This window comes from Coloeus monedula (genome assembly GCF_965178545.1).
Source record: "Coloeus monedula genome assembly, chromosome: Z".
NCBI classification, from domain to species: Eukaryota; Metazoa; Chordata; class Aves; order Passeriformes; family Corvidae; genus Coloeus; species Coloeus monedula.
Genome location: NC_138822.1, coordinates 6925312 through 6944225, shown reverse-complemented (window position 1 = coordinate 6944225; position 18914 = coordinate 6925312). Strand labels below are relative to the sequence as shown.

At 60.8% G+C, this 18914-nt stretch overlaps 2 protein-coding genes across 2 annotated transcripts; both read left to right on the top strand.

The window, feature by feature from the left end:
* Positions 1-3057: 3057 nt before the first annotated feature.
* LOC309584844 (M-phase inducer phosphatase 2-like) lies at positions 3058-7484 on the top strand (the record flags this gene model as incomplete). Its single annotated transcript, XM_082301142.1, has 15 exons — positions 3058-3173; positions 3408-3535; positions 3907-3958; positions 4133-4174; positions 4490-4526; positions 4666-4764; positions 4839-4943; positions 5223-5321; positions 5530-5703; positions 5825-5920; positions 6240-6302; positions 6412-6510; positions 6834-6967; positions 7056-7167; positions 7350-7484. The coding sequence occupies 15 exons, from the start codon at positions 3058-3060 to the stop codon at positions 7482-7484; spliced, it is 1491 nt and encodes a 496-aa protein (XP_082157268.1).
* Positions 7485-11115: 3631 nt separating this feature from the next.
* On the top strand, positions 11116-15542 carry LOC309584843 (M-phase inducer phosphatase 2-like; the record flags this gene model as incomplete). The annotated part of the gene is made up of 15 exons (XM_082301141.1): positions 11116-11231; positions 11466-11593; positions 11965-12016; positions 12191-12232; positions 12548-12584; positions 12724-12822; positions 12897-13001; positions 13281-13379; positions 13588-13761; positions 13883-13978; positions 14298-14360; positions 14470-14568; positions 14892-15025; positions 15114-15225; positions 15408-15542. The coding sequence occupies 15 exons, from the start codon at positions 11116-11118 to the stop codon at positions 15540-15542; spliced, it is 1491 nt and encodes a 496-aa protein (XP_082157267.1).
* Between the last annotated feature and the right edge of the window lie 3372 nt (positions 15543-18914).

Here is an 18914-nt window from a genome sequence, read left to right as displayed (position 1 = left end):
GACCTCCACGGGACCCTCTTTCCTGAGCATGCTGGGCTTGGCAGGACCCGTGGGATACTTGGGGTGCTGACATCGCACCCCTCTCCCTGGGACCCCCGCAGCCAGGATCCTCCCTTTTCTTGGGGGGCTCCTGAACTTTGCAGCACCCCCAGGGCCGGCACAATTCCTTTTTGGGGGACAGGGCTCGGTGGGACGCCGAAGGGATGTGGCACCTCAAAGGGGTGGGTGTCCTTAACACAAGGGTCCCCCATTCTCTCCCTGGCAAGTGGCCTCCCAGTGCCAAGTGCTTCAGTCACCCTTGGGGCACCCATCCTCCCCTCCATTTCTCTGCAGTCCTGATGAGCCGACGTCACTCCTGGATGCCCCAGGGGGGCTTTTCCATGCCCTCCCTTCCCCAGCCAGGTGACAGTGGCCTGGTTATGAGTGTTGGGCCTTTGCTTTGCTTTGCTTTGTGCCCCACCAGAGAATCCATCCGTGGCCAAAATAGCCCTGGCTCCCATCTGCACCTCCTCGGCCCCATATCCACATCCTGCTCCATCCCAAACTGCCAATGGGCTCCTGGATCAGCTCTTGCCTCACGGACAATCCTATTTTTAAAGTCTTACAAGGAGCATTGGCACACACACGGGCAAAGAGGCACGTCCTCTGCTGAAGAAGACGTTGGGGCTGAGTAATCAGGGGGCTTTGGGGTGCCAGGAAGGCCACTTAATCTGCCCCACAACTGAGTAGCTCAAGCAGAAAACAGCAACGCCAATTAGCAGTCACAAGAGCAAAACAGAGGACTGCACAAAATGGCAGAAATGAAGACCTTCACTAAAATCACCTGCAATTTTATTCTTTGTCAAATAATCCCCTTGCAGCTCTTCAAATGTTTCAGGGCAGCAGTCGGCAGTGCTTCAATAGCATAAAACGTCACGGGCGTGATGCCCACCTTTCTCAGAATTCCCGATTTCTATATAAATACACGTACATCTAAAAATACACGGAAATTCACCGTGAGCAGGAGGAAGTGGTGCTTTCTGCAGGCTCCTGTCAGAGCTGTTGGCCCTCAACAAAGCAACGGGGCACCTTCCCAACACCCACAAAGTGGATTTGGACTCCCTGGGTGGCTTTGATCTCCAGGTGGGAGAAAAGGGAGGCACAGTCGAACACTTTTGGGATTAGTTCTAGGTTATGATTCTTTTTGCCCCCAGTCTTTAGCTCCGCTAAAGTTCCATCTGCTTTGGCACATCCATGAGGAAACTGAGGCAGGTTGGAACCACCGAGGACATCAACACCAGGGACTCCATGTCGAGGGCACATTTGAAGAGCAAAGAAATCAAGTGCCCTTAAGCACAAGTGTCAAGGAACTGATTTTGTTTCTTTGAAGTCCGGTACAGAAATAAAAGTCTTCAGCAGGTGAACAGAGCAGGCTGTTCACAAGTGCCTTTAGAAACCAGAAACTCCACCAATAAAAACCCAACCTCCAGGATTTCAACCCTGCTTTCTCAACACTGGACGTGGCACTCAGTGCCATGGCCTGGTTCTCAGGGTGCTGTTAGGTCATGCATAAAGTAGACTTGGTTGGCTTTTGCATGCTGAGTTGTTTAGGATTCAAATGATAAATTAATAAAATAATTAAGTACATATTCTGGTTACTTAAAGGTGGTTGGTTAGTGTTAAATTCTAAGTTCCTTGTTAAAAATAGGTTACCTGTCTCAGTGATGGCTTTTAAAACTACTGATTGTTTACACCCCTCAAGTAATAGGTACAATAATTATATCGAAGGTTATCAGTGACAGATCTAAGTGGGATGTTTTCTATCAACCACTTGTTATTAAATTAGTTAATGTTCTAATGTTTCATGGAAAAGTTCAGAACCTCTGTTGTTGTAAGTGTCTCCCTTCCAGAAGCTGCAGCACTTAAGTGTTGATATTAACAACTCCCAGACTATTTTTAGACCCCCTCTGAGGGACTGTAACCCCACACCACGGCAACCATGAATGCAAATGAGGGACTTTTCCCGCCACTCTGATGAGTGCCATCACCCCAAGGACTGAGCCCGAGTAACCCCGAGCCATTGCATACAGAGCATTCATTACCTCACCAACCACCGGACCCAGTCAAGTGAAGCCTCGTGGGTTGGACCGTGGGCTGGACTGTGGGCGGATCTGGGAGGGAACAAAGCCTCTAAAAAATCAAACTCCTCTGGAGGGAGGGTCCTTTCTCCTTGGACTAGGTGCAGGCGAGAGCCGGTGCTGTGACTCTCGGTCCAAGTCTCACCCTAGAGCCCCTAATAAATATTCCCGCCTTTGGAATGGCTAAAGCCAACAGAGTGCTGTTGGATTGCTGGCCTAGGGCTCATAGCCTGTACGGCTCAAAGGTCTTTTATCTCCGTGCCCAGGATTTCCAAATTTCTAAATTTTAAATCTTTTCATTTCTGTAATAATTTCTGAATTTCCTCTTGTTCTATAAATTACCATTTTTTCTAGGACATTCAAGAGCTGTTTCTTTTTAATAACAGTTAGGTCATGGCTTTATTACCCTGCAGGTGACACACGAGGGCCATCAGGGGTGACCGAGTGTCCCCTGCAGTGACAAGGTCCGGCCACGCCAGGCGTGGGGACAGGGCTGGCCACGCCCCTTTTCTCGTCGCCCCCTTTCCTGGTGTGGCCCCTCCCCTTTGACCATAAACCGCCCCTTCGGCTGAGGCTCCGCCCCCACGCGCCCTCCGCAGCTCTCATTGGCCGGTGGCGCCCCCTCGCGCCCAGCGCCTCCTCTCATTGGCTGGGGGCGTCGCCTCGTGCCGGCTGCGGTTTGCCATTGGCTGCGGGCGCCGCTGTTGTTGTTATTGCTGTTACTGTAAACGGGAGCGGGCCGGGTGTCACCTGTCGCCTCTCGTCCCCTCTTATCGCCACTTAGCGCATCTTATCGCCTCTTGGCCCTTCTTATCACCTCTCACCTGTTATCTCTTTGCACCTCCGACTTCCTATCATCTCTTGCCACCTGTCCCCTGGCGCCGCTCTCTTGCCGGAGCTCGATCGTCGCTCGCTCGCTCGCTCGGTCCCTGCCCGGGCCATGTCACTGTGCGGCGGCCGCGGGCTGCCCGGGCTGGCGGCCATCTCCCCGCTGCCCTCGCCGGGCACGGCCCCGCTCACGCCGCTGGACAAGGGTGACCCGGCGGGCCCCGCCAGGTGAGGGGGTGGCCGAGGGGCAGCGGCTGGGAGTGGCTTTGGCCGCCCGCCGCACGCGGGACTGCCCCGACGTGACACGGCTGCTCCGCGCGGGGCTCGGCGGCGGGGCCGTGCCAAAGGGGGCTGGGACGCTTTGGGGATCCCCTGCTGCAGCTCCTGGCCCCGGCCCGGCAGGGCAAGAAGGGGCGAGGGCCAAGCGGGGCGCTGACACTGCCCCGTCCTGACCGCCCGCAGGCACCGGGACACCCCGAAGCGGGGCCACGGGGGGCTGCCCCTGCCGCGGCTGTGGCACACGCTGTCCCCGCAGCCGGTGGCCTCGGACCGTCGCCGCGACTCGGTCTCTTGCCAGCCCCCGGATGCAGGTGAGGGATGGGGCTGCTCCGTCCCCTGGGGCCTGGGGTCCTGCAGAGGGTGTTTGAAGGGGACAGGGATGTGGCGGGAGGGCTTGGCCGAGGGGCTGGCGAGGGGCTCGAGGCGGGGGAGCTCGTGGGGAGGGATGGGCGGGAGCCTAGAGCTGCGCTCCCCGGGGCTCAGCCGGGCACCGCTGCGGTGACAGCCTGCTCCGGGGGACACGCGACATTCCATGGGGAGCGGTGCTCGCAGGGCCGTTGGCACCCGCCTGCTGGGGTACTCCGTGCCCGGCCCCGAAGTGCCCAGGGCTGGGGGCTGGAGGCAGGAGGCAGGAGGCCGATCCCCGCAGCGGGGCTACTAGCCCAGTGCCTTCTTCCCGCAGGACTGGAGCCGGACTTCCCCACGCAGCAGAAGCCCGCGGCCGCGCAGGAAGAGTGAGCGGCCCCATGCCCGTGTCCTCCCGGGGACACCCCCTGTCCCTCCCCCGCGCAGCAGGGCCCGGTCTCAGCCTTGCTGGGGGCTGTGCATCCAGCTGTGAGCCCCAGTCTGTGCCTGGGGGGTGGCAAGCTGGGCCACCGCCACTGACCCCGTCTCTGCTCTCTCCACAGCCTCCAGAGAACGATGCCGGCGTTCGGGAGAGCTCTCAAGGAGTAAGTGGAGGGGCTCTGTCCCTGCCGCAGGACATGAATGCCGGGCTGTCCCCGTGCCCAGGCTGTCCCTGTCCCACAGCCAAAAGCCAGGCTGTCCCCGTTCCCCCTGCTGGGGTCCCACTCAGGCCGTTGGTGTTTCCTCAGTGCCTGGAGGTGGTTTTGCCCCAGGTCCCTTTGGGGAGCTGTGACAGCCCCGGGGAGGTCTCACCCCACCCTGAGGATGTGGGGGACAGAGGTGACAATGGCAGAGGGGTGGGACTCAGCGGCCCAGGCCACCTGCTGTCATTTGATCCTTTCCTCTGCCGGCTCTTGCAGCAGGAAGCTCCTTCGGCAGAGGATGCACTCGTTGCCGGTGAGTGCTGGAGGCTGTGCAGGGCTGAGCAGAGCGAGGCAGGATCCTGCCGAGTCCCTGGGCGAGCCGGGACGAGGAGGATGGGGGCAGGAGAGGGGGCGGGGCTGGTGCGCACCTCTCACCGCTGGCTGTCCCACAGCCGTGGCAGCGGGACGGCAGCCGTGTCCTGAAGGACATCTCGCAGCTGCAGGAGCGCAGGGACAGAGCGCGGCGGCGCCGGAGGGAGCCCGAGGATGAGGTGAGGGGGGCAGCGAGAGCTGGGGGGCAGGGAGGGGACAGAGGGGTGCTGACGCCGTGTCCCCCCCGCTGCAGGAGGGCTTTGTCGCCAAGAAGCTGCAGAGGCCGGGCCAGCGGAGCCATGGGGCCGCCAGGAGGGAGCCCCTTGCCAAGAGCCCCTGGGCCGCAGCAGAGCTGCTGGTGAGAGAGGCTGGAGGGCTCGGGAGGGCAGCAGCGATGGGTGATGCCGGGGCTGCACGCATGGGAGCTGCCGCCCCGAGCTCCCCGCGTGGCCTGGAGAGCTGCGGAGGTGGGAGATGGCCGGGCCGGGGGGTCACGGGGACACCCCGTGCGTCTCCAAAGCTGGAAGGCACCGGGAGGTGGATGGAGCTCGCGTATGGGATCCGTGCCTGCCTGCGGGTGGGAAGCAGCTGGCAGGACTTGTGCCCATTTCACGATCTCCTCTGCCTGTGCCCCAAGTCTCCCCAGCTGCTGCCCTGGCAGAGCGATGCCACCGTGCCCCAGGAGAAGGAGAACCTGGTGAGCACGCCAGTGATGAGGAAGGAGGAGGCAAAGCTGGTACGTGGGAGCCTTTGGGAAGTGGATAGAGCCCCACAATCCCCTCTTGGGGTCTCCACTGGGGGGTCTGGGGCCGCTGGTTGGTGAGCAGCAGCAGGCCAGAGACTGTGGGCTTGTCTTGGTCACGGGGAGTGGGAGCCTTGGCCGCTGCCCTGCTGGTGCTGGGGCTTGCCAGAGCGCCAGGCAGCAGCGCGGGCTCTCCCCACAGCGTCCGGGGAAGCGCAGCCACTGCCGGCAGCTGTCCCGCTCGCCCTCGGAGCCGGGCAGTGTCCCCAGGCCCGTCCTGAAGCGGGGACAGCTCTCGGACAGCGACAGCCCTGTCGAGGCCAAGCGGCAGAGGAGGGTGGCCGGCAGCCCTGGCCAGGAGGCGTCGGTGGAGCCGGTGGGTGCTGGGGAAGGTGTGGGGTGAGACCCAGCCTGTCCCTGGCGGGCCTGGGCCCCGGCCCGGCTCTGGCAGAGCCGCTGCTGACATCTGGGGGTGTCTCTGGGTGGTGCCTCGGCAGGGAGCGTGGCTGGAGCCTTCCCGGTCCGCCCGGCTTGAGGAGATCGAGAACCTGCTGGCCAACGATGACCAGGAGCTCATCGGGGACTTCTCCAAGGTAGGGCCACGAGGATGGGGTAGGTGTGGGGGTGCCCCCATCATTCTGAACGGGGAGCATGGCTGGAGCCCCACAGCGCTGTGAGAGCCCAAAGCGAGCTGGTGGCCCTTGCTTGCCAGCCTGCAGCATCTCTGCGCTGGATGAAGAGCCCCATGGCCGCTCCTCTGGTCCACCCGTGTGTCACAGCCCCGTCTATGTGGCCCTTCCCCTCCCGCGGGTGCACAGCTGGCCGCTCGGGGGCTTCTGGGCTGGGGGGACAGGTTGCAGGCCTGGGAGGTGTCCTTGGAATGGGGCTGAGCCCAGAGCCTGTCTGTTCCAGCCTCACCTCCTGCCGACGGTGGAGGGCAAGGACCCGGGCCTGAAGTACATCTCCCCTGAGACGGTAAGGGGGCTGCAGCCCCTCCCCGGCCCCCCCGCCCCGAGGGGCTGCCTGCCCGCTCTCCCCCTGTCCCCCGTGTGTCCCCCCCTTTGGTGACGCGCTCCCCCCGCAGCTGGCGGCGGTGCTGACGGGGCACTTCAGCAGCTGCATCGAGAGCAGCATCGTCGCGGACTGCCGCTATCCCTACGAGTACGAGGGCGGCCACGTCAAGGTCAGAAGCCCCTCGTGGCCCTGGGGCCGGGAGGAAGGGCGGTGTCCGAAGCCCAGGCACCCTCAGAGGTGCTGAGCCCACGGCGAGGGGTCGAGCAGCCCGCCCGGAGGGCACTGAGCCGCCCGGTGGGGTGGAGCAGCCCCTGGGCAGTGCCGAGCTACCCCCTGAAGGGTTGATTCGCAGCTGCAAGGAGGAGGGTGACGGTGTCCCAGTGCCGCGGGTGACGGTGCTGGTGGGGGAGGCTTGGGGGCAGCGTCCTTGAGTCGCTGCAGAGAATGAAATGGGACACTGAGGGGGAAAAGGCGCCTTCTCTGCCTCCGCAGGGCGCTGTCAACCTGCCGCTGCAGCGGGACGTGGAGGAATTGCTGCTGGAGCAGCCCATCGTGCCCCTGGACGCCAGCAAGAGGGTGATCGTCATCTTCCACTGCGAGTTCTCTGTTGAGCGGGGGCCCAAAATGTGAGTGATGGCCCGGGGGGCAGGCTGGGCTCTGCCAGCCCCGGATCCCGGCACGGGGGTGATGCCGTGCGTTTTGTCCGTGGCACAGGTGCAAGTTCCTGCGGGAGAGGGATCGCTGCTGCCACGAGTACCCCCAGCTGCACTACCCCGAGCTGTACGTGCTGAAGGGCGGCTACCGGGAGTTCTTCTTTCAGTTCCCGGTGAGTGCCGTCCCCGTGTCCCCTCGGTGGCAGGCGGTCGGTGCCGAGAGGGAAGAAGTGGCGGGGGCACACGGCGGTGGGGAGGGGCAGCTGTGGCTCTGAGCATCCTCGCCGCCACGGGCGGGGATCTCCAGGGCCGGGGGCTGCTGTGCTGCGGGGGCTGACGGAGCCGTGCCTTGCAGAGCCACTGCGAGCCCCGGGACTATCGGCCCATGCGGCACGCCGCGTTCAAGGAGGAGCTGCGCAAGTTCCGCGGGCAGAGGCGGCTCCGCGAGCGCGGCCGGCGGGCGCTCTTCAGCCACGGGCGGGACCTGTGAGCGCCCGGGGGTCTCTCAGCCCCGTCGGGGCAGCGCTGGAGCTGGGAACGGGAGGAAGGCTTCCCTTGGCTGCGGATGCGCCTCGGCTGCTCGGTGGGGTTTGTTGGGATGGCTTTGGGGTGGTAGTTCTTGTTCAGAGTGGTTTTGCGTTTGTTCGTTGCAAATATTTTTGTGTTTGTTTGTTGTTGTAAATATTGTTGTGTTTGTTTCCTGTTCAGAATAGTTTTGTGTTCGTTGTTATCAATGTTTCTGAGTTTGTCCGTTGTTACGATTGTTTGCTGCAGTCTCTGTTAATAAAGTCCTATTGCAGGAGAACAAAGCCGTGTCCTGAGCTCTCGCTGCCCGCACCAGGCTGCTGCAGGGGTGGGAGCCCCCGATGCGGGGCTGGTGGGATGGCCAGGCGGGGCTGGAGGGGTCTGCTGGGGGTTTGGGGACAGGGGCAGCTGCTGGCAGGGGACAGGGCTGAGGTGATGGCTTCCTTGTGGGGCGTGGTGACTTCCCCAGGGACAGGTGGGCAAGCGTTGGCCCCGTGGCTGCTGTTCCTGCGTGCTGGGCTGGCAGCAGCATGGCCCTGGACCTCCACGGGACCCTCTTTCCTGAGCATGCTGGGCTTGGCAGGACCCGTGGGATACTTGGGGTGCTGACATCGCACCCCTCTCCCTGGGACCCCCGCAGCCAGGATCCTCCCTTTTCTTGGGGGGCTCCTGAACTTTGCAGCACCCCCAGGGCCGGCACAATTCCTTTTTGGGGGACAGGGCTCGGTGGGACGCCGAAGGGATGTGGCACCTCAAAGGGGTGGGTGTCCTTAACACAAGGGTCCCCCATTCTCTCCCTGGCAAGTGGCCTCCCAGTGCCAAGTGCTTCAGTCACCCTTGGGGCACCCCTCCTCCCCTCCATTTCTCTGCAGTCCTGATGAGCCGACGTCACTCCTGGATGCCCCAGGGGGGCTTTTCCATGCCCTCCCTTCCCCAGCCAGGTGACAGTGGCCTGGTTATGAGTGTTGGGCCTTTGCTTTGCTTTGCTTTGTGCCCCACCAGAGAATCCATCCGTGGCCAAAATAGCCCTGGCTCCCATCTGCACCTCCTCGGCCCCATATCCACATCCTGCTCCATCCCAAACTGCCAATGGGCTCCTGGATCAGCTCTTGCCTCACGGACAATCCTATTTTTAAAGTCTTACAAGGAGCATTGGCACACACACGGGCAAAGAGGCACGTCCTCTGCTGAAGAAGACGTTGGGGCTGAGTAATCAGGGGGCTTTGGGGTGCCAGGAAGGCCACTTAATCTGCCCCACAACTGAGTAGCTCAAGCAGAAAACAGCAACGCCAATTAGCAGTCACAAGAGCAAAACAGAGGACTGCACAAAATGGCAGAAATGAAGACCTTCACTAAAATCACCTGCAATTTTATTCTTTGTCAAATAATCCCCTTGCAGCTCTTCAAATGTTTCAGGGCAGCAGTCGGCAGTGCTTCAATAGCATAAAACGTCACGGGCGTGATGCCCACCTTTCTCAGAATTCCCGATTTCTATATAAATACACGTACATCTAAAAATACACGGAAATTCACCGTGAGCAGGAGGAAGTGGTGCTTTCTGCAGGCTCCTGTCAGAGCTGTTGGCCCTCAACAAAGCAACGGGGCACCTTCCCAACACCCACAAAGTGGATTTGGACTCCCTGGGTGGCTTTGATCTCCAGGTGGGAGAAAAGGGAGGCACAGTCGAACACTTTTGGGATTAGTTCTAGGTTATGATTCTTTTTGCCCCCAGTCTTTAGCTCCGCTAAAGTTCCATCTGCTTTGGCACATCCATGAGGAAACTGAGGCAGGTTGGAACCACCGAGGACATCAACACCAGGGACTCCATGTCGAGGGCACATTTGAAGAGCAAAGAAATCAAGTGCCCTTAAGCACAAGTGTCAAGGAACTGATTTTGTTTCTTTGAAGTCCGGTACAGAAATAAAAGTCTTCAGCAGGTGAACAGAGCAGGCTGTTCACAAGTGCCTTTAGAAACCAGAAACTCCACCAATAAAAACCCAACCTCCAGGATTTCAACCCTGCTTTCTCAACACTGGACGTGGCACTCAGTGCCATGGCCTGGTTCTCAGGGTGCTGTTAGGTCATGCATAAAGTAGACTTGGTTGGCTTTTGCATGCTGAGTTGTTTAGGATTCAAATGATAAATTAATAAAATAATTAAGTACATATTCTGGTTACTTAAAGGTGGTTGGTTAGTGTTAAATTCTAAGTTCCTTGTTAAAAATAGGTTACCTGTCTCAGTGATGGCTTTTAAAACTACTGATTGTTTACACCCCTCAAGTAATAGGTACAATAATTATATCGAAGGTTATCAGTGACAGATCTAAGTGGGATGTTTTCTATCAACCACTTGTTATTAAATTAGTTAATGTTCTAATGTTTCATGGAAAAGTTCAGAACCTCTGTTGTTGTAAGTGTCTCCCTTCCAGAAGCTGCAGCACTTAAGTGTTGATATTAACAACTCCCAGACTATTTTTAGACCCCCTCTGAGGGACTGTAACCCCACACCACGGCAACCATGAATGCAAATGAGGGACTTTTCCCGCCACTCTGATGAGTGCCATCACCCCAAGGACTGAGCCCGAGTAACCCCGAGCCATTGCATACAGAGCATTCATTACCTCACCAACCACCGGACCCAGTCAAGTGAAGCCTCGTGGGTTGGACCGTGGGCTGGACTGTGGGCGGATCTGGGAGGGAACAAAGCCTCTAAAAAATCAAACTCCTCTGGAGGGAGGGTCCTTTCTCCTTGGACTAGGTGCAGGCGAGAGCCGGTGCTGTGACTCTCGGTCCAAGTCTCACCCTAGAGCCCCTAATAAATATTCCCGCCTTTGGAATGGCTAAAGCCAACAGAGTGCTGTTGGATTGCTGGCCTAGGGCTCATAGCCTGTACGGCTCAAAGGTCTTTTATCTCCGTGCCCAGGATTTCCAAATTTCTAAATTTTAAATCTTTTCATTTCTGTAATAATTTCTGAATTTCCTCTTGTTCTATAAATTACCATTTTTTCTAGGACATTCAAGAGCTGTTTCTTTTTAATAACAGTTAGGTCATGGCTTTATTACCCTGCAGGTGACACACGAGGGCCATCAGGGGTGACCGAGTGTCCCCTGCAGTGACAAGGTCCGGCCACGCCAGGCGTGGGGACAGGGCTGGCCACGCCCCTTTTCTCGTCGCCCCCTTTCCTGGTGTGGCCCCTCCCCTTTGACCATAAACCGCCCCTTCGGCTGAGGCTCCGCCCCCACGCGCCCTCCGCAGCTCTCATTGGCCGGTGGCGCCCCCTCGCGCCCAGCGCCTCCTCTCATTGGCTGGGGGCGTCGCCTCGTGCCGGCTGCGGTTTGCCATTGGCTGCGGGCGCCGCTGTTGTTGTTATTGCTGTTACTGTAAACGGGAGCGGGCCGGGTGTCACCTGTCGCCTCTCGTCCCCTCTTATCGCCACTTAGCGCATCTTATCGCCTCTTGGCCCTTCTTATCACCTCTCACCTGTTATCTCTTTGCACCTCCGACTTCCTATCATCTCTTGCCACCTGTCCCCTGGCGCCGCTCTCTTGCCGGAGCTCGATCGTCGCTCGCTCGCTCGCTCGGTCCCTGCCCGGGCCATGTCACTGTGCGGCGGCCGCGGGCTGCCCGGGCTGGCGGCCATCTCCCCGCTGCCCTCGCCGGGCACGGCCCCGCTCACGCCGCTGGACAAGGGTGACCCGGCGGGCCCCGCCAGGTGAGGGGGTGGCCGAGGGGCAGCGGCTGGGAGTGGCTTTGGCCGCCCGCCGCACGCGGGACTGCCCCGACGTGACACGGCTGCTCCGCGCGGGGCTCGGCGGCGGGGCCGTGCCAAAGGGGGCTGGGACGCTTTGGGGATCCCCTGCTGCAGCTCCTGGCCCCGGCCCGGCAGGGCAAGAAGGGGCGAGGGCCAAGCGGGGCGCTGACACTGCCCCGTCCTGACCGCCCGCAGGCACCGGGACACCCCGAAGCGGGGCCACGGGGGGCTGCCCCTGCCGCGGCTGTGGCACACGCTGTCCCCGCAGCCGGTGGCCTCGGACCGTCGCCGCGACTCGGTCTCTTGCCAGCCCCCGGATGCAGGTGAGGGATGGGGCTGCTCCGTCCCCTGGGGCCTGGGGTCCTGCAGAGGGTGTTTGAAGGGGACAGGGATGTGGCGGGAGGGCTTGGCCGAGGGGCTGGCGAGGGGCTCGAGGCGGGGGAGCTCGTGGGGAGGGATGGGCGGGAGCCTAGAGCTGCGCTCCCCGGGGCTCAGCCGGGCACCGCTGCGGTGACAGCCTGCTCCGGGGGACACGCGACATTCCATGGGGAGCGGTGCTCGCAGGGCCGTTGGCACCCGCCTGCTGGGGTACTCCGTGCCCGGCCCCGAAGTGCCCAGGGCTGGGGGCTGGAGGCAGGAGGCAGGAGGCCGATCCCCGCAGCGGGGCTACTAGCCCAGTGCCTTCTTCCCGCAGGACTGGAGCCGGACTTCCCCACGCAGCAGAAGCCCGCGGCCGCGCAGGAAGAGTGAGCGGCCCCATGCCCGTGTCCTCCCGGGGACACCCCCTGTCCCTCCCCCGCGCAGCAGGGCCCGGTCTCAGCCTTGCTGGGGGCTGTGCATCCAGCTGTGAGCCCCAGTCTGTGCCTGGGGGGTGGCAAGCTGGGCCACCGCCACTGACCCCGTCTCTGCTCTCTCCACAGCCTCCAGAGAACGATGCCGGCGTTCGGGAGAGCTCTCAAGGAGTAAGTGGAGGGGCTCTGTCCCTGCCGCAGGACATGAATGCCGGGCTGTCCCCGTGCCCAGGCTGTCCCTGTCCCACAGCCAAAAGCCAGGCTGTCCCCGTTCCCCCTGCTGGGGTCCCACTCAGGCCGTTGGTGTTTCCTCAGTGCCTGGAGGTGGTTTTGCCCCAGGTCCCTTTGGGGAGCTGTGACAGCCCCGGGGAGGTCTCACCCCACCCTGAGGATGTGGGGGACAGAGGTGACAATGGCAGAGGGGTGGGACTCAGCGGCCCAGGCCACCTGCTGTCATTTGATCCTTTCCTCTGCCGGCTCTTGCAGCAGGAAGCTCCTTCGGCAGAGGATGCACTCGTTGCCGGTGAGTGCTGGAGGCTGTGCAGGGCTGAGCAGAGCGAGGCAGGATCCTGCCGAGTCCCTGGGCGAGCCGGGACGAGGAGGATGGGGGCAGGAGAGGGGGCGGGGCTGGTGCGCACCTCTCACCGCTGGCTGTCCCACAGCCGTGGCAGCGGGACGGCAGCCGTGTCCTGAAGGACATCTCGCAGCTGCAGGAGCGCAGGGACAGAGCGCGGCGGCGCCGGAGGGAGCCCGAGGATGAGGTGAGGGGGGCAGCGAGAGCTGGGGGGCAGGGAGGGGACAGAGGGGTGCTGACGCCGTGTCCCCCCCGCTGCAGGAGGGCTTTGTCGCCAAGAAGCTGCAGAGGCCGGGCCAGCGGAGCCATGGGGCCGCCAGGAGGGAGCCCCTTGCCAAGAGCCCCTGGGCCGCAGCAGAGCTGCTGGTGAGAGAGGCTGGAGGGCTCGGGAGGGCAGCAGCGATGGGTGATGCCGGGGCTGCACGCATGGGAGCTGCCGCCCCGAGCTCCCCGCGTGGCCTGGAGAGCTGCGGAGGTGGGAGATGGCCGGGCCGGGGGGTCACGGGGACACCCCGTGCGTCTCCAAAGCTGGAAGGCACCGGGAGGTGGATGGAGCTCGCGTATGGGATCCGTGCCTGCCTGCGGGTGGGAAGCAGCTGGCAGGACTTGTGCCCATTTCACGATCTCCTCTGCCTGTGCCCCAAGTCTCCCCAGCTGCTGCCCTGGCAGAGCGATGCCACCGTGCCCCAGGAGAAGGAGAACCTGGTGAGCACGCCAGTGATGAGGAAGGAGGAGGCAAAGCTGGTACGTGGGAGCCTTTGGGAAGTGGATAGAGCCCCACAATCCCCTCTTGGGGTCTCCACTGGGGGGTCTGGGGCCGCTGGTTGGTGAGCAGCAGCAGGCCAGAGACTGTGGGCTTGTCTTGGTCACGGGGAGTGGGAGCCTTGGCCGCTGCCCTGCTGGTGCTGGGGCTTGCCAGAGCGCCAGGCAGCAGCGCGGGCTCTCCCCACAGCGTCCGGGGAAGCGCAGCCACTGCCGGCAGCTGTCCCGCTCGCCCTCGGAGCCGGGCAGTGTCCCCAGGCCCGTCCTGAAGCGGGGACAGCTCTCGGACAGCGACAGCCCTGTCGAGGCCAAGCGGCAGAGGAGGGTGGCCGGCAGCCCTGGCCAGGAGGCGTCGGTGGAGCCGGTGGGTGCTGGGGAAGGTGTGGGGTGAGACCCAGCCTGTCCCTGGCGGGCCTGGGCCCCGGCCCGGCTCTGGCAGAGCCGCTGCTGACATCTGGGGGTGTCTCTGGGTGGTGCCTCGGCAGGGAGCGTGGCTGGAGCCTTCCCGGTCCGCCCGGCTTGAGGAGATCGAGAACCTGCTGGCCAACGATGACCAGGAGCTCATCGGGGACTTCTCCAAGGTAGGGCCACGAGGATGGGGTAGGTGTGGGGGTGCCCCCATCATTCTGAACGGGGAGCATGGCTGGAGCCCCACAGCGCTGTGAGAGCCCAAAGCGAGCTGGTGGCCCTTGCTTGCCAGCCTGCAGCATCTCTGCGCTGGATGAAGAGCCCCATGGCCGCTCCTCTGGTCCACCCGTGTGTCACAGCCCCGTCTATGTGGCCCTTCCCCTCCCGCGGGTGCACAGCTGGCCGCTCGGGGGCTTCTGGGCTGGGGGGACAGGTTGCAGGCCTGGGAGGTGTCCTTGGAATGGGGCTGAGCCCAGAGCCTGTCTGTTCCAGCCTCACCTCCTGCCGACGGTGGAGGGCAAGGACCCGGGCCTGAAGTACATCTCCCCTGAGACGGTAAGGGGGCTGCAGCCCCTCCCCGGCCCCCCCGCCCCGAGGGGCTGCCTGCCCGCTCTCCCCCTGTCCCCCGTGTGTCCCCCCCTTTGGTGACGCGCTCCCCCCGCAGCTGGCGGCGGTGCTGACGGGGCACTTCAGCAGCTGCATCGAGAGCAGCATCGTCGCGGACTGCCGCTATCCCTACGAGTACGAGGGCGGCCACGTCAAGGTCAGAAGCCCCTCGTGGCCCTGGGGCCGGGAGGAAGGGCGGTGTCCGAAGCCCAGGCACCCTCAGAGGTGCTGAGCCCACGGCGAGGGGTCGAGCAGCCCGCCCGGAGGGCACTGAGCCGCCCGGTGGGGTGGAGCAGCCCCTGGGCAGTGCCGAGCTACCCCCTGAAGGGTTGATTCGCAGCTGCAAGGAGGAGGGTGACGGTGTCCCAGTGCCGCGGGTGACGGTGCTGGTGGGGGAGGCTTGGGGGCAGCGTCCTTGAGTCGCTGCAGAGAATGAAATGGGACACTGAGGGGGAAAAGGCGCCTTCTCTGCCTCCGCAGGGCGCTGTCAACCTGCCGCTGCAGCGGGACGTGGAGGAATTGCTGCTGGAGCAGCCCATCGTGCCCCTGGACGCCAGCAAGAGGGTGATCGTCATCTTCCACTGCGAGTTCTCTGTTGAGCGGGGGCCCAAAATGTGAGTGATGGCCCGGGGGGCAGGCTGGGCTCTGCCAGCCCCGGATCCCGGCACGGGGGTGATGCCGTGCGTTTTGTCCGTGGCACAGGTGCAAGTTCCTGCGGGAGAGGGATCGCTGCTGCCACGAGTACCCCCAGCTGCACTACCCCGAGCTGTACGTGCTGAAGGGCGGCTACCGGGAGTTCTTCTTTCAGTTCCCGGTGAGTGCCGTCCCCGTGTCCCCTCGGTGGCAGGCGGTCGGTGCCGAGAGGGAAGAAGTGGCGGGGGCACACGGCGGTGGGGAGGGGCAGCTGTGGCTCTGAGCATCCTCGCCGCCACGGGCGGGGATCTCCAGGGCCGGGGGCTGCTGTGCTGCGGGGGCTGACGGAGCCGTGCCTTGCAGAGCCACTGCGAGCCCCGGGACTATCGGCCCATGCGGCACGCCGCGTTCAAGGAGGAGCTGCGCAAGTTCCGCGGGCAGAGGCGGCTCCGCGAGCGCGGCCGGCGGGCGCTCTTCAGCCACGGGCGGGACCTGTGAGCGCCCGGGGGTCTCTCAGCCCCGTCGGGGCAGCGCTGGAGCTGGGAACGGGAGGAAGGCTTCCCTTGGCTGCGGATGCGCCTCGGCTGCTCGGTGGGGTTTGTTGGGATGGCTTTGGGGTGGTAGTTCTTGTTCAGAGTGGTTTTGCGTTTGTTCGTTGCAAATATTTTTGTGTTTGTTTGTTGTTGTAAATATTGTTGTGTTTGTTTCCTGTTCAGAATAGTTTTGTGTTCGTTGTTATCAATGTTTCTGAGTTTGTCCGTTGTTACGATTGTTTGCTGCAGTCTCTGTTAATAAAGTCCTATTGCAGGAGAACAAAGCCGTGTCCTGAGCTCTCGCTGCCCGCACCAGGCTGCTGCAGGGGTGGGAGCCCCCGATGCGGGGCTGGTGGGATGGCCAGGCGGGGCTGGAGGGGTCTGCTGGGGGTTTGGGGACAGGGGCAGCTGCTGGCAGGGGACAGGGCTGAGGTGATGGCTTCCTTGTGGGGCGTGGTGACTTCCCCAGGGACAGGTGGGCAAGCGTTGGCCCCGTGGCTGCTGTTCCTGCGTGCTGGGCTGGCAGCAGCATGGCCCTGGACCTCCACGGGACCCTCTTTCCTGAGCATGCTGGGCTTGGCAGGACCCGTGGGATACTTGGGGTGCTGACATCGCACCCCTCTCCCTGGGACCCCCGCAGCCAGGATCCTCCCTTTTCTTGGGGGGCTCCTGAACTTTGCAGCACCCCCAGGGCCGGCACAATTCCTTTTTGGGGGACAGGGCTCGGTGGGACGCCGAAGGGATGTGGCACCTCAAAGGGGTGGGTGTCCTTAACACAAGGGTCCCCCATTCTCTCCCTGGCAAGTGGCCTCCCAGTGCCAAGTGCTTCAGTCACCCTTGGGGCACCCCTCCTCCCCTCCATTTCTCTGCAGTCCTGATGAGCCGACGTCACTCCTGGATGCCCCAGGGGGGCTTTTCCATGCCCTCCCTTCCCCAGCCAGGTGACAGTGGCCTGGTTATGAGTGTTGGGCCTTTGCTTTGCTTTGCTTTGTGCCCCACCAGAGAATCCATCCGTGGCCAAAATAGCCCTGGCTCCCATCTGCACCTCCTCGGCCCCATATCCACATCCTGCTCCATCCCAAACTGCCAATGGGCTCCTGGATCAGCTCTTGCCTCACGGACAATCCTATTTTTAAAGTCTTACAAGGAGCATTGGCACACACACGGGCAAAGAGGCACGTCCTCTGCTGAAGAAGACGTTGGGGCTGAGTAATCAGGGGGCTTTGGGGTGCCAGGAAGGCCACTTAATCTGCCCCACAACTGAGTAGCTCAAGCAGAAAACAGCAACGCCAATTAGCAGTCACAAGAGCAAAACAGAGGACTGCACAAAATGGCAGAAATGAAGACCTTCACTAAAATCACCTGCAATTTTATTCTTTGTCAAATAATCCCCTTGCAGCTCTTCAAATGTTTCAGGGCAGCAGTCGGCAGTGCTTCAATAGCATAAAACGTCACGGGCGTGATGCCCACCTTTCTCAGAATTCCCGATTTCTATATAAATACACGTATATCTAAAAATACACGGAAATTCACCGTGAGCAGGAGGAAGTGGTGCTTTCTGCAGGCTCCTGTCAGAGCTGTTGGCCCTCAACAAAGCAACGGGGCACCTTCCCAACACCCACAAAGTGGATTTGGACTCCCTGGGTGGCTTTGATCTCCAGGTGGGAGAAAAGGGAGGCACAGTCGAACGCTTTTGGGATTAGTTCTAGGTTATGATTCTTTTTGCCCCCAGTCTTTAGCTCCGCTAAAGTTCCATCTGCTTTGGCACATCCATGAGGAAACTGAGGCAGGTTGGAACCACCGAGGACATCAACACCAGGGACTCCATGTCGAGGGCACATTTGAAGAGCAAAGAAATCAAGTGCCCTTAAGCACAAGTGTCAAGGAACTGATTTTGTTTCTTTGAAGTCCGGTACAGAAATAAAAGTCTTCAGCAGGTGAACAGAGCAGGCTGTTCACAAGTGCCTTTAGAAACCAGAAACTCCACCAATAAAAACCCAACCTCCAGGATTTCAACCCTGCTTTCTCAACACTGGACGTGGCACTCAGTGCCATGGCCTGGTTCTCAGGGTGCTGTTAGGTCATGCATAAAGTAGACTTGGTTGGCTTTTGCATGCTGAGTTGTTTAGGATTCAAATGATAAATTAATAAAATAATTAAGTACATATTCTGGTTACTTAAAGGTGGTTGGTTAGTGTTAAATTCTAAGTTCCTTGTTAAAAATAGGTTACCTGTCTCAGTGATGGCTTTTAAAACTACTGATTGTTTACACCCCTCAAGTAATAGGTACAATAATTATATCGAAGGTTATCAGTGACAGATCTAAGTGGGATGTTTTCTATCAACCACTTGTTATTAAATTAGTTAATGTTCTAATGTTTCATGGAAAAGTTCAGAACCTTGTTGTAAGTGTCTCCCTTCCAGAAGCTGCAGCACTTAAGTGTTGATATTAACAACTCCCAGACTATTTTTAGACCCCCTCTGAGGGACTGTAACCCCACACCACGGCAACCATGAATGCAAATGAGGGACTTTTCCCGCCACTCTGATGAGTGCCATCACCCCAAGGACTGAGCCCCAGTAACCCCGAGCCATTGCATACAGAGCATTCATTACCTCACCAACCACCGGACCCAGTCAAGTGAAGCCTCGTGGGTTGGACCGTGGGCTGGACTGTGGGCGGATCTGGGAGGGAACAAAGCCTCTAAAAAATCAAACTCCTCTGGAGGGAGGGTCCTTTCTCCTTGGACTAGGTGCAGGCGAGAGCCGGTGCTGTGACTCTCGGTCCAAGTCTCACCCTAGAGACCCTAATAAATATTCCCGCCTTTGGAATGGCTAAAGCCAACAGAGTGCTGTTGGATTGCTGGCCTAGGGCTCATAGCCTGTACGGCTCAAAGGTCTTTTATCTCCGTGCCCAGGATTTCCAAATTTCTAAATTTTAAATCTTTTCATTTCTGTAATAATTTCTGAATTTCCTCTTGTTCTATAAATTACCATTTTTTCTAGGACATTCAAGAGCTGTTTCTTTTTAATAACAGTTAGGTCATGGCTTTATTACCCTGCAGGTGACACACGAGGGCCATCAGGGGTGACCGAGTGTCCCCTGCAGTGACAAGGTCCGGCCACGCCAGGCGTGGGGACAGGGCTGGCCACGCCCCTTTTCTCGTCGCCCCCTTTCCTTTGTTGGCCCCTCCCCTTTCCTCGTTGGCCACGCCCCCTTCCTCATTAGCCACGCCCCTTTCCTGGTGTGGCCCCTCCCCTTTGACCATAAACCGCCCCTTCGGCTGAGGCTCCGCCCCCACGCGCCCTCCGCAGCTCTCATTGGCCGGTGGCGCCC